At 40.4% G+C, this 14,252-nt stretch overlaps 2 protein-coding genes across 5 annotated transcripts in view; one reads left to right on the top strand and one right to left on the bottom strand.

Moving 5' to 3' along the window:
• LOC118694316 (uncharacterized) overlaps positions 1–1,949 on the top strand; it is a 28,461-nt gene extending 26,512 nt beyond the window's left edge. For all 3 annotated transcript variants that reach the window (XM_036395347.1, XM_036395364.1, XM_054516475.1), the window contains one exon: positions 747–1,949. In XM_036395347.1, the coding sequence (XP_036251240.1) occupies positions 747–802 (56 nt within the window). In that variant the 3' untranslated portion in view covers positions 803–1,949. The remainder of the gene's footprint in view (positions 1–746) is intronic.
• Positions 1,950–4,523: 2,574 nt separating this feature from the next.
• PDCD6 (programmed cell death 6) lies at positions 4,524–14,123 on the bottom strand. Of its 2 annotated transcripts, none has more exons than XM_036395375.2 (6): positions 13,987–14,123; positions 11,027–11,088; positions 7,927–7,971; positions 6,771–6,929; positions 6,005–6,114; positions 4,524–5,083 (listed from the first exon to the last, which is right to left on the bottom strand). In XM_036395375.2, exons 1-6 carry the CDS (start codon positions 14,076–14,078, stop codon positions 4,985–4,987), a joined length of 567 nt encoding a protein of 188 aa, XP_036251268.1. In that variant the 5' UTR covers positions 14,079–14,123; the 3' UTR covers positions 4,524–4,984. The 2 variants fall into 2 exon arrangements, with proteins under 2 accessions (XP_036251268.1, XP_036251275.1); XM_036395382.2 differs by having other exon boundaries at positions 6,777–6,929.
• Positions 14,124–14,252: the final 129 nt, after the last annotated feature.

The following is a 14,252-nucleotide window of genomic DNA, read 5'->3' as shown; positions in this document are numbered from 1 at the left end:
AGTTTCCATCATGTGAAATAAGTTACTGTAACATAAGCAGGAGATTGCAGGTTGCAGAGATAGGGTGAGCTGTTCAGGGGAGTTGAGCTCATTTTGCTCACATCTGTATCAGCTGAAGAAAGGCATTGTTGCTTCTCTGAGGGCACTGTGCCTCTTGGCAACTAGATGGAGCAATGAGTGGGAGGAGGTTTTGATAGTGCAAAAATTTCCTGAATTGAAAGGTTTGTCCTAGGTCATCTTTCTAACTAGCAGTTTGTATCGTGAGTTGTACTGGTAGAGTTGCAATGATGGGAGGGGACTGTATTGGCATAAAGAAAAAAATACTGGAATGCATGCAGAACCAAGCCTGGATGGCATTATAACAGATAATCCAAATGAGTCAAAACTCATTGGATAACAAGAGAAATGTTATCAAAGAGCTGTTTCATTAAGTGTCAATTTCTTTTTTCCAGTTACTGTAGAAATAGTCATTAATGTTGAGAATAGTGATCTACTATTCCAAATGAGAGTTTCTCCTTTGGAAGTAGATTATGAGAGGGACTTAAAGAGAAGTGGGCATATGCTACTGCATAGCTGTCATTGGGCATGAGTTTGGACAAATGCAAACTATGCTTCTGGTACTAGAATTAGTTAATTAATTAGGTAGCTACTTAATGGTAAAACTTTCATATTCACATTTCTGTGCTGTATTATGGAAATATTATGAGATAAAAGTAACTCTAAATGTCTTTATTGCCCTTTTCCAGAAGTAAATATTCAGACATTCGTCAATGTGCTAATAGAAGCTAGAGAGAAAGATTAAGGAGCAACAGCTGAACTGGAAACAGATGAAGAGACTTGAGAATCTCCATCACTTGGCTTTCAGGAAAGAGACTACATTTAACTGTGTTTGACTGGCTTGGGAGAGGTAAAGGGAGGTAGGGTTTAAGTTTTTAACATGTGAAATATAGCTGGAACATGAACTTGCACATAATGGGTGAACATACTATTTTGTTTAGGCTTTTTGTAATGTATTTGTTATATCTTAGTATATTTCAGAAAAAAAAGATCTTTTGTTATTTTTTGAAAATATGTTAAAATTACTCTGTCAGCAAAAAGCTAATAATCCTTTTAATACCCTTCTCAATTCAGAAGAGAAAGAAAGGTTTTATGCTACCTACTTAGAAGAATATTAATTGAAAATCCAGGTTTACTTTTCTTCACACAAATGTAAGGCCATTTCCATTAATTTGAGGCTTTATAATTAGCATATTTTTAGAAAATGATACACTACATTTCTGTTTAGACAAAGAAAGGAGAATGTCACAGCATAGGTATTCTCTCTATGTTAATGTGATGCTATATGAGGAAAATGTAACCTCTACTAGAGGACTGGTATGTAACAGTTTGCAGACTAAGAAATGGTGTGAAATATATGCAAATTTTTAAATCGTGTTGTTCAAAATGAAATAATTATGAATTATCCTAAAAACTCATTTGGTGGATGGACCCATGCTAAAATAAAAATTCTTGATTCTTTCTACTGGCAAAAGCATATTAAGAAATAGTAGAACCCATAAGCCAATCAGATAAAATAACATGAAAAAATAAACAAACTGTGGTACTAACTGAGTAGTACTTACCAGTTCATGAGGTGTATCAGAGCCACATGCTCATGAATGCCTGGCTTTAGATATCTGCTCTATGTAATTAAAACCAGCTTACATGGAGCTGAAGACAAGAAGTAAAGTGAGACAGTTTACTCCTGAGTGTCTGTTTTCCTTTTCACTGCTGCATTGTGGACTATCATTTTTCTTCTCACTCATGCTGGAACTGTGTCTCTGTGCATTAAATACTTGTGCTGAAGCAGGGTTAGTTGGTCTTCATGAGCTGTCATAAAACATTTTGGATCTTGTTATGTAAATTTTAATAAAAACTCAACTCCAAATAATTTATTATTGAGCATGTAAGCTCAATTCTCTAGTTTTCCTTCTGTCATTACTGCGTTTCTGCATCTGAAAATATCCACTTTCCTTTTTCTTCCTATTCACTGTGTTTCATTCCTGTTCACTGCTCATACTTACTGAAGTGTTGGAGTGGTTTTCCTTTTCACTGCTCCTACTTACTGAAGTGTTGGAGTGGTTTATAACATCACACACCTCATAGTTGTGCCATACACTTCCATGGACTGAATTACATACTGAACCTTCTTGCTTAAAAGGGAAAATTGTTTTTTCTACCACAGATGTCTGCCAGAGTTTTGGTTTACAAGTCTATAGGATTGATTAGTTATTATATCTACATTCAAAAATTACCAGAAGTTATTTACACAGATGTTACTAGCATAGTTTTTTTTCCTCACAGAAGGTGTAGTGCAAGTAAAATTCTGAAACTGTAGAAAAAAATGTTGCTAGGAAATATTACTGCTGCAACTCTGTCAATTCAAGTTGTGACCTTTTCATTGAGGTTGTTGCAGAGAACTCTTTTCCCCATTTCTCACTCCCTTTTGGATTTTACTGCCATCACTGTATATCCCAGTGGCTCATCCCAGTGGCTCGATGAACTCCACCCAAATTAGATGCTCTTTCCACCTACAGGTTCTGTAGTTTTTCCTTCTGGGCAGCAGTTATTGTCCTTCCTTTGTTGTTGTGCAGAGTCCTGCATTGGGGAAACAGTTCTTGCACTTGGAAATGGAGTTGGAGCAGTAAGACAGCATTGATTTACTGAAGCTTTCCTGAACTGTAGAGTGCTGAGTACTTCTTACTTCCAAGAAAACCCATTACCATATCTTGCTCCTATGTAGTATAGAATGGGAGCAGAACTCTGTCTAGACTCCAGTCCTTCTTTAAGAAACCACCTCACAATGTAGGTCCTGCCAGCCTGCAGAGCAGCACCAGAAGCCTGGCACCCATCAGCACCACTGCAGCTACATCACAGGCCTTGGCATGGAGGCAGTAGTTCTCAGAATGCACCCGAGCCCTTGGAGCAAATTTCCACTTTCCCTAAAATGCCAGTGACAAAAGCCCAGACTGGAACATGTCTTGGACTGGGGATAAATGGTCTACTTTTAGTCAGTTTCTTGGTCTGTGGTGTACCTGCTTTCATACCTTTAGAAGTGTGTTTCCCAGTGGGACAAGAGTTGTTCCCATCCAGAGCCACCTTGATGATTCTCTGCATCAGTGATGCTCCTTTAGGACGTGCTGGAGTCAGCTGTTCTGCACCAAGGGCAGTGAAATACAACAAGGCCAGCTGGACATGGAGACACCTTTCAGGGCAGACAACTTGGGAAGTTTCTCAGATTGCAGTTTTTTAGTTTGTACCATGGACTTACTCCTCAAAACACTTCCCAGAATTACTGGATTTTATGTGGATGTATGATCCAGAGGGGCAGCTTCCTTAGTGGAAAGAAACAGGGGAGCTCTTTTGAGCCCAGAAATTCTCAAAAGAATTCTCTTCTGTTTTGTTTCTGGAGAGAGCATATATAGTTATTATCTCAGCATTCCAGGGAGGGAAGGTTCAAAGAGTAACTGGTGGAAGCCTTTTTCCCTGATTTTCTTCAACATAAGTAACTTTCACAGCTGGTGGATGAGGTGGTTTCTGACACTGGTTGTTACTCCTGATCTCCCCCCTGACCCAAAACCAATTCCTTACCTTTTGGGTGAGGACACCCAGAGTGCTTTGGGGGATCTCCTTGTTTCAGTGTGCTGATGCTTTGGGGGCCATGGGTTTTCCCCCACATACCAGAACAGTGTTCAGTGTTGCTGAGCTGTCACTAAGGCTCTGCGTGTCACTTGACAAATAGTAGCAGCTTCTTTACATGAGAAATGTTTTGTAACAGTTGCACAGTGGCCACTTTGCTGCCTTCACCCTGACATCAGACACTAGTCTGGGTGAGACACAGACTCAGAATCATCTGAGTTGGAAAGAGTCCACAAGGATCACTAAGTCCAGCTGTTCAGTGAATGGACCATTGGACCATACAGAGACTGACCATGTGACCTTGGTGTCATTTGTACCATTCTGTGACCATCTGAGCCAATCTCAGGGTCACCTGGAAGTAACACTGTAACTCTCGTTGTCTTTGTTTCCTCCAAGAGTTACTGTAAGAGATGGTGTGTGACAGTCATTACTTGTCTTGCTCGTCTTGCTTGAGTTTTTCCACTCTCTCTCATTAGATGTAAATGGTGAGATGTAGGGTAAAGTTACAAGAATGTCTGACTGTCAGTTCAAAGCCACTTCAAATAAGTGCTTCAGCACAAAAAGGAAGACTTCTGATGTCAAATGGAACAACTAAGCAAAAGGAGCATATTCAGAGTCACAGTTCATTTTTGTGGGGAACTTTTCAAGGGAGATGCAGTGTGACCTTTTTCACAGGGGAGAAGAAGTTGTATTTGAAGCCATCCCAAGGATACCTTGAAAGAAGGAGGCAGCTAGAAAATAAAATAAAAAAGGCCATCCAAGTGGAGAGATCCCTGAATCATAGAAAATGAGAATACAGAAATAAAATCACCATCCCCTTAAAGCTGTACAAAAGTGAAACAGACTAAAAGTTGACCTGGTATTTTTACTTAATTTTAAATTCTGTATTTAAAAATTAATACATTAAACTCTTATAAAAGTAAGGCACATGCAAAACATGTTGTGCAACTTCTGGCTTTCAACTGATATAAACTAACAAGCATGATTTTAATTTGGCATTTCTAAAGAGTCATTTTTCCCATGCAGGATATGTGTAAGAGGTAAGGATATGTGTAAGAGCTCAACATTGTACTGGTTAAATCTAGATTCTGTGCTTTCTGTACTACAGTAAGCAGAGATGGTCATATCATACAATAATACAAAATAAAACCAACTTAAGTACAGATTCTGACGATGATTACCAACATACAAAATTTAAGAATGTGATGTTACATCCATTATAATACATAAATAATCTTATTCAGTAGAGGATGATTTGGCAACTCCAGTCTATGTAATGCCAGTGTGCAATTCCTGGTTATCCATGTCATACGATGCTGAAGACCATGGAAAGGTACTGCTCATAGGACACCTGAATCCAGCCATCCTGGTCAGTGTCGTATCGGCGAAACACATCAGTCAGCCTCTGAGGAGGAGAGAAAAAATAATAGACATTTTTGTTCTAGGGAAGCTTCAGACTGCTACACACTCCCCTTGCCACCTGGGCTTTATGAACCCTTTCTGTTCATCCCCCCTGTAGCCATTTTACAATCTTACATATAAAGACAGCTCACTGCAATAATAATGCAATACCTAAGGCTACCTTCTATATAGACCAGACAGCTTTTTATAACTGACTTTAAAGCAGGGGGGAAAACAATGCAATGTTTGAGTCATCTGGAAACAGAATCCAATGCATACCTTGCACATATCTCTCCTTCTAGGCAAATATGCTTCATGTGCCATTGCCATCTGAGGTGTCTCTGTGTAGCCCCAGAGATACCAGGCAGTACAGAAAAGGACCAGAACAACTGCCAGCATGGTTTCATTAACAACAGCTGAGTGATTATTCCATTTAAAGCCCTTTTTAGCAGAGTTCAAGTCTACAACTAACCATAATTGCCTTGTATTGCAAATGAATGCAAAGGTGACTGATGTGTCTAACTAACAGAGATGCGACTTTTACAGGGAACTGCTTTCCTCACATGTTCTTTCTCTTTCTCTCACTCTCTGTGTCACTGAAAGATTGGAAGGGTTTTTGTGCATTTTGAGCATTACCCTTGCAAGACCAGCTCTGAAGTCTGTATTAAACTAACAGACAGTGTCAAACATTGATACTATTTTACACTTTTTTGTACCTCACATATTGTATCAAATTTACTTGAGACATAAAGGAATTACTGAAGAAGACCAATACACAAAGATGTTTCTAGCACTTAGCATATACTTAGTTCAAACGGCTTACTATAAATAAAATAGCAAGTTCTGATCCACTGTTAAAATGAGAACCAGAAAAGCTTAAGGTATTTTTTTTTTAATTGACATCAAAGTACATCTCCTTTCTTACCTGTAGAACAACACAGCACTGAATAAAATCATCAAAAGCAACTTGTCCTTTTCCTTGTCTGTCAAATTTCCGAATAAGGATATCATAGAACTGATCAGACAGTCGGTAACCTTGGAAAAAGAGAAATACTTTAGAAGGTTTCAATTACTGCAGTCCTTCTATAAAAAGAACAAGGTTGTTTAGCAGGCATGTGTAACAAAACCAGAAAACAGTAAGGAGTTACAATGACTATTTTTTGGTAAATATCTCTGTAAACTAAGATGCATGCAATAAAACCCATGCTCAATAATAGTTATATACAGAGTCACAGTAACTATAATTACAGATTAAGGTGACTGTTTGATTGAGGGAATGGTTTAGGGCTGCAGTTCAAGTCTTTACAGATGAAGTGACTGGAATGCAAGTTCCTTAGCCATCAGAATGCTCTCACAGCACGGACAGCTGGCCTTGTTTTAAAAAGTGGCAAGTTCTATCAAGTACCCTGTTAGTTCAGACTTAGCCTGATACACTGGTAACCCTCTCAGAGCTTGTCACAGAGGAGACTGGAACTGGATGTGTCAGGACATGTGTGGAATGTCTTCCTTTTTCTCTATTTAAGAAAAGATCTTTAAAAAACATGTGCCTCTGGCATGGACATCGTTAAAAGGGACCTTATACCTAAAAGGAAAGCTGCCCTTCACCTGCCTCATTTTTAGTCACGTTTGTCAGAGCAGTACAGCTCTATGACATAACCCAGTCATAAAAACTGTAATCACTAATGAATTACCAAAACCTGTTAGTGCTTGCTTTAGTTCATTTTTGTCAATCATTCCAGAATTGTCTCTGTCATACGTTCGAAAGACATTCTGCCAGTCTGTGATGTATTTCCAGACTCCTGTGAATTCATTGAAGTTCACACCCCCTTTGTTTTCTCTGTCAAACATGCCTGAAATAAAAAGTAAGAAACACATATAAAACTTTAGTCATACAACTCCTCAGCAAGATCTGAGTAGATATCAAGAGTGTAGATATCAAGAGTGCTCTGTGGAAGGTACTGAAGAGAGAAAAGAAACTGCTAAAATGCAAGTGGTAATTTGGAAAGTCCTGCCAAGAAAAAACAAGCAGTCACCCATTGAAGGGAAAAACAATAAAGTGAGAAAAAATACCAGAATAAATCACAGAATGTTTATTTTTCCTAGGTTTTAATTTTCAGTTCAAAAATACTGAGGGCTTGACTGATCATCCAGTAATAAATCAAAATGGGCAGAGGGGTGGACTGTTCTTTTCTAAGGACACAATAAAAAGTCTTACATAATTTCCAAGAGTGCTGGGATATTCATCTGCATTTGATTTACTCATACTGTTATCTTTACATGTCACCCAGCAATGGAACTCAGACTGCTGCTGAACACTTATTGAGAACAAAGCAAAAAATGTAGTCCTTGGATTTATGAACTGTGTGATAGAAAATATTTGATTTATTGTGCTTGAATCTTCATCCTTCTGTTCTACCACCATCACCTTCCACATTATTGGCAATTAGTTTAGACACTAACAGAATTCAAACATTGTAAAGCTTCTGTTTGGTATTTTTGGAGTAAAACATAGGCTTAAATTCAAGATAGGAAAAACTACTTCCCAAGACAACTTACATAATGTCTTTTTAGAAAATTTAAGATAACAATCTCCTCATGCATAAATTACATTTATTATCTAATCAATTATGCAGTAACATTTTCTCAGGCTACTTTGACAAGTGCACATGTGTGTATGCAAAGGGCATTCTCTATTAATCAAAAGGGAAAATAATTTAACTTACTATTGCTGGGCATTCTGAGAGAAAAAAAAAACAGTGTAGCAATTGAGAGCATTCTCAATCAATCAGCTGAACAGATCACAAAACATTATCTTAGGACTATGTCACATCACACAACTACACTCACCAAGAATTGACCTGACTGTTGCTGGATTAAATGGAGTCCACGTGCCTGAAATAGAAAGAATTACTTAGTTAAAAATTAAGAATTCATCAATGTTTAAAAAAAAATGCAAAAACCAATCATACAAATCAGTTAAGAACAGTGAATTCAGAGCTATGTGACATGGAGCTGGCATAATAAAAATAAGGCTGCTTGGAAATAAGAAAGTTTCACCATTCAGAGATGACTTCAGACCAGTGCTTCCCAAACACCACACAGAAACCAGCATTTTAAGGCTGTAACAAAAAAAAATCGAACAAACCTTGGAAGATCTAAGGACTTTTTCATTCAGGCTGTCAGGAGGTATTGGATAAAAATCAAGATCTGAACTGAAGTACCTCTTTTCTATGACAGGAGCAGAAGTGTTCTAAATGTAGCTCAATCAAGGCCTCATATCTGTTCCTCAGTAAAAACCCATCTGCTCATTTCCTTTCTACAGGACTACTCCAGGGCATTTCATTTCTGACAGAAAGAGTTCCCAACATGGCATAACCATACATTGCAGCTTAGAGTAGTTCAGTACAAATCCCACCTCATCCACTGCTAAAACAATTAAGTGTTAGTTTGAATTAGTATTTTTAGACCAAGAAATGTTGCTGCTTGAAAGGGCCTGAGCAGTAATTATCTGGAGAGGAGCTCTGTACTTCTCTGAGTATTTAGAGGCTTGTCATTATGAAACTGTTTTCACTTGGTGGAGAGCATTCCCAAGCGCTAGGAAGCATTACGCTTTAAACAAAGGAATCCCGTGCCTCATCTAGAATTTCACCATGGGTTCTCCAGAGCCTGTGAAGGAACCAGGAGCACGAAGCAGCACACAATGAACTGTGGCTGCCTGCAGGAGCCCACAAAGGAGTCGGTGAGCCGAGGGCAGAGCAGAGGCGCTCCCAGGGCTGTGTCAGGTGACCGCAAATCCCGGCAGAAGGGCTGGGCTGGGATCCCTGGCATCCGGCACTTGGCTTTGCTGGGTCATGGCAGTGATGTAACTCACAGGGAGAGCCCTGCACTGTAGGCAGGCCCTGAGACTCTTTGCACATAAAGAGAAAAGGAAAAATGGCTCTGAAAATGTTGAAGCAGTATTTTAGACAGAGAATATGAGAACCTTTGAGCTGTGTGTTTCCTCAAAAAAAAAAAAAGAAATAATGGAATTAATAAGTTGCCAGGATTTAACACTGAACAGAATAAGAGGAAAAAGTGAAAATACAGTCTGAAAGTTAACTTATTTCATCTTGAAACATTCAAATGATTCATAGAGCCTCCACAGAATGAAATCTGAGCAACTCCAGAGGTGAAGAACTGTACTGATTTCATACTATTCCAATAAACAGTGAAGACTGTCCCTGTCTCTCCTCTCCTGACTCTAGTGTTCACTTCCCACAGCGGCACAGAAGAAAACAAGAAGGAAGCAAAGGATTTTACTGTGCAAACAGTTAGACAAAATGATGATCAGCCCCTCCCACGTAAGCACACTGTTATCTGCATAAACTTCACAGGTTGAAAATGTCAAATTGTCAAAACCACACTGAACTTCAAATGTCAATGAGCACAATGCAGAATTTTTTAATGTTTTAGAAATAAACACATAACATTATTTTAGCCCATGTTAAATTACAGGACAGCCATGCACAAACAACCACTAGAGGATATATTTTGAAAATAATATAGTGAATTGTTAGTGACTTTGGTGTACAAGATCTAGAATCTCTTGGAATGCAGGAAGCTTACAGTTCTGTAAATATTTTGTCTAACACTTGGTAGGCATTCTTCATAACTGCAAAACACTGAAACTTCTAATCTACACTGTAAATAAGGAAAGAAAAGAACTCAGATATTCATCACTGCCTATTACCCTTAAATTCAATCATATGAGGAGATATTTAAAATACATAATATTAAAAGTGGCAGGTTCATATGAGAAAATATTTAACATATAAAAAATTTAAATCAGCAGGTAAAATTTGAAATGACAGTTTCTCACAGCTCTAAACAGCATTGTAATCTAAATTAAAATGGTGACTTAATTTAACTTAGTTTTTGCTAAAGATTTTATTCAAAATTTTAATTAGGATCAGTTCTGGCAGCCATAACACATTGCTTTTAATTTATCAGATACATCATTAAACAAATATTCTAGTATATCCAGTTTAGTTACAAGACTGCAGTTTTACTGAATAGGACCTTATAAATTAATAATTAATTTATTAAATTTATTAAAGTCAGGCAATCACTTACAAAAATGGGCCCTTCAGCCAGAGACAGTATGTGCTGCAGCTCACAACATCAGTTTAAGCCCTTCTCAGTCACAAAGCACAGGAGGGATAAAGGAATAAACTTTGGGAGAAGGGGAACTTGGTATGGACTCAAAGGTGGACAAACAGCCTGAATATGCCCTTTTTTCAGATTTCCAAACAGAAAAAAACCCACAGAGTACAACCCTACCCTCCCTGAGTGATGGGAGGAAAGTAAAAATAGGCTACTGGAAAAATGTTTCATTTTTTGTTTCCATGAGTTATTTGACAATACCCTAGTTTCTTTGAGTATTACAACAAGGAAATGACTACTAGGAAGTTTTAATACTAGAGTGCATCTTTCTACTCTGTTAGGAAAAACCCTAAACATACTTTATTTCCTGTACCATACTGTATGAAAAATAAATATGTGCAATGAAAAGGCTGGTTGTAAACAGCTTTGCCCAGGTTATACACTGGTTCTGGTTAAAAAAACAAAGGTTCAGTAGTGATGAGCAAGGAATCTATGAATCACTGGTTATGATTTCTAGGAAGCAGAGCTGGGAAAAAAGGGATGTGCACGCCCTCATTCCTCAGAATACAGACCAGTAATGGTTACAATAGATATTCAGTTTAGAACAAACAAACAAAAAACTCATAAGGATTGTTCATTTTTCCCTTACCAGCCTTTTGCTGTAGATTAAATAGTAATTAGTGAGTGGTAGGAACACTTCCCACCCCCTTCCATACAAAGAATCACAGCATCAAGTAACCACTCTCACAACAAATTTATCATGAAGTTTACAATGAACTACCTCACGGCTCATTGACAGACTTACCATTGGATAATGCCTGCTGAAGTTCATTATCACATATTATTCCACTCCTGTCTTTATCAACTCTGGGAAAAGAAAAACAAAACAAAACCAAACCAGGTAGTAAGCTTTAAATGGCTGAAATTAACAGGTTCCACTTACTGAAGACTTTGACATTCTGCTTCTTACTCACCAGATGAGATTATTATTTTCCTGAAAAGTCTCTGGAACATGATAAAAGCTCCAAAGAAAACTGCAAGACTTATGAGTGAAGAGACCCACAGAAACACTGACAATGAAACGGTTTGGGCATGCTCTCCACAAGGCAGTATTTTTATTTATTTCTGTTTAAGAGAACTGCAGAGCACACATGCTGGTTAAATCCACGAAATGCCTAATGCCACAGTAGTGAGCTATCTGTTTCACAAACTGGAGCAACAGGTTTGTCACCCAGCCTCTCACATGCTGGCAGTGGAGAGTAAGTCACTAATGTGACCAAAGCACTGAAAGACTCAAACCCCTGCAAAGGGGTTCAAAGAGGCAAAAGCACAGGCAGGCTCCAGCTTCCACTGAGCCTTCACAGTCCGTTGTCTTAATGATTCAAGTTTGTGCTAAAATTAATGAATCAAGTAATTTCTGCCCAAATAAAGAATGATCATGACTTCTTTAGAAGGGTATCTGAAGGTGGTGGGGACTTCCCTCCATTTCATACAAGGATGTTCCCCTTGGAATGACAGTTTCATTTCCCCTCATTTACTACCCCAACCAGAGTCCCACTCAGCTGATCCCTATTCACAGACCCTGATCTTCTTTTCCTTTAGCTCTTGCTGTCTTTTTCAAAACACTTTCAGTTCATTCTATTGCTTCCTTCCCCATCTCTAAGAATTATGTAACCTGCATGCAAAACTAAAATTGCAAGCATAAATTGCAAAGATTTCAATTACAAATAGATATTCCCCTTTATAATCTCTGTTTCTCTTCTTAGTATTGCGAACATTTTTTACATTTAATGAGCAGTTACCAAGTCCTAAGCTGATATTTTCATGAAAATGCATTATGACCTACTTGTCTTGTTCCTGAGCATCATCAGTCAGCACATTCATTTTATAAATAAAATTATGCAAAATTAGAATGGGTTTTCCTCATGGACATCAGGATTCTACTCTGATTCCACCTGACATATGGGGATCACCTGTCACACAGGGATCATGATCTGGCCATGAGAGGCTGATACAGCCCTGTCATTCAGGACTGTAAGGTGCTCCTGCAAACATTCACAGGCCTCAGTTACTGCAGGAATCAGTAAACATCACCTGACCACTCACCCTCTTTTCACAGAATCAGAGAACCACAGAATGGTTTGGGTTGAAAGGCACCTAAAAGATCACCAAGTTCCAATCCCCTGGCTGTGGGCAGGGACGCCTTCAGTTACACCAGATGGCTCAGAGCTCCATCCAGCCTGGCCTTAAACACTTCCAGGGAATGGGGCAGCCACAGCTTCTCTGGGCAACCAGTTCCAGTGCTTCACCACACCCACAGTGTAAAACCTCTTCCCACCATCCAATCTAAACCTACTCTCTTTTTCCCAGCTGCTCCTGAACAGATTACACAAAGATCCCAGGAGAGCTCCATCTGTCCGTGTGGTGCATGACCACACACACACACCCTTCAGTCAGTTTTCCATCCACTAAAGAATGCTTCCATTCATTCCACCTTTACTGAATTTCTTCAAGGGCCTTTTGATAGTGTTGGGAGTATTTTTGGAAAGCATACAGATTATATGAATTGCTCCAATTCCAGCCATCATATCCCTATCCAATCCTTACCAAACACAGTCCAGGATTTATACAGCAGTCTGCCAGAAGAAATCTTTTCAACAAAAGCCATGCAACTCTCCCGACTAACTACATTATTTAAAATATTTTTACTGATTTTCCTGGTGCAGAAGCCAGATTGCTGATCTGTTTCTGGACCCTTTAAAAAGAGAAACAGCTTCTTGCATGCCTCTGCCGAGTCCTCAGAGGAAGTTGTTTTACAGCAGGCTGGGTAGGTAAGCTGCTGCATTCCTGAGTCACTCTGTAAATATCAGCCAGTTTTAGAAACTTAGTACTCTTTGTCTACTGCTTAACCTCTTCTTGCTGCTGCTTGTGTCAGAAGATCTGTCTTGACTCATCTCTCATAAAAATGGATCCAATGTCAGCACCTCCTGAGTTTCCTCAACAAGACATAGTTGGGAAATCTCCTTTGGCTTCCTTACTAATAGGATCTTGCCAGTGTGTTAGTTTAGCACAAGCTTGCTAACTCCCTTGCAGGTCCCCCTGTTCCAGGAGAATTCAAGAGAATACTTCACAGAATCCTTTGGCTTGGAAAAGACCTCTGAGATCATCAAGTCCAACCTATGACCCAACACCACCGTGTCAACTAGCCCATGGCACTGAGTGCCACGTCCTGCCTTTCCTCAAACACCTCCAGGGACGGTGACTCCACCACCTCCCTGGGCAGCCCGTTCCAATGTCCAACCACCCTTGCTGAGAAGAAATTCTTCCCGATATCCAACCTGAACGTCCCCTGGTGCAGCTATGTCTTGCCATTGGTAGCTTTAAAGTCTCCCATTACCATTTATCCGATTCCTTTTTACAAGCCTTCCCTGTGCTGCTACGCTGATCCTCCACACCTAACTATCCTTCCTGCAACCTCAGGTTAAAAATTACTTCAGCGCTTTCAAGGTTACCGTCCCACCGATCCCCTTTACCCTCGTTATAAAACACAGCCACATTTACTCCTCCCCAGCCCTTTCCTACAGATCCTCCCACGGGGAATCCACCGCGATGTCCACAGCGCTGCCCCGGCAGCCAAACCCCGCGCTGGACGCGCCGGGCCGGTGCCCGGACTCCCGCACACCCGACCCGCTTCCGGCACCTCCCTCTGCCCGCTGCCTGCCGGGCCCGCTGCCCGCCGGACGGGCGGTGGCGGCAGGGGCTCACCTCTGGAAGACGCTCCACAGGAAGGAGGGGTCGGGCAGGGCGCCGGGGGCGCCGCCGCCGCCGTTGGGCCGCTGTTGGTACCCCGCCGCCATAGCCCCGCGCGCGCCCGCCCCGCGCGCCGCCGACACCGGCCGCCCCTGACGCAGCGCGCCCGTGACGTCACGGCGCGCCCTGCCCCGCCGCGCGGAGGGGAATCCCAAGCGGAGCCGGGTCCTGCGGCGCGGGGCGGGGACTCTGGCCCCTCCCGCCGGGAGGCACCGGGAGAG

The sequence above is a fragment of the Molothrus ater genome, chromosome 1 (assembly GCF_012460135.2).
Source record: "Molothrus ater isolate BHLD 08-10-18 breed brown headed cowbird chromosome 1, BPBGC_Mater_1.1, whole genome shotgun sequence".
NCBI classification, from domain to species: domain Eukaryota; kingdom Metazoa; phylum Chordata; class Aves; order Passeriformes; family Icteridae; genus Molothrus; species Molothrus ater.
The sequence above is the reverse complement of the archived record's forward strand: the minus strand, read 5'-3'. Positions and strand labels throughout refer to the sequence as shown.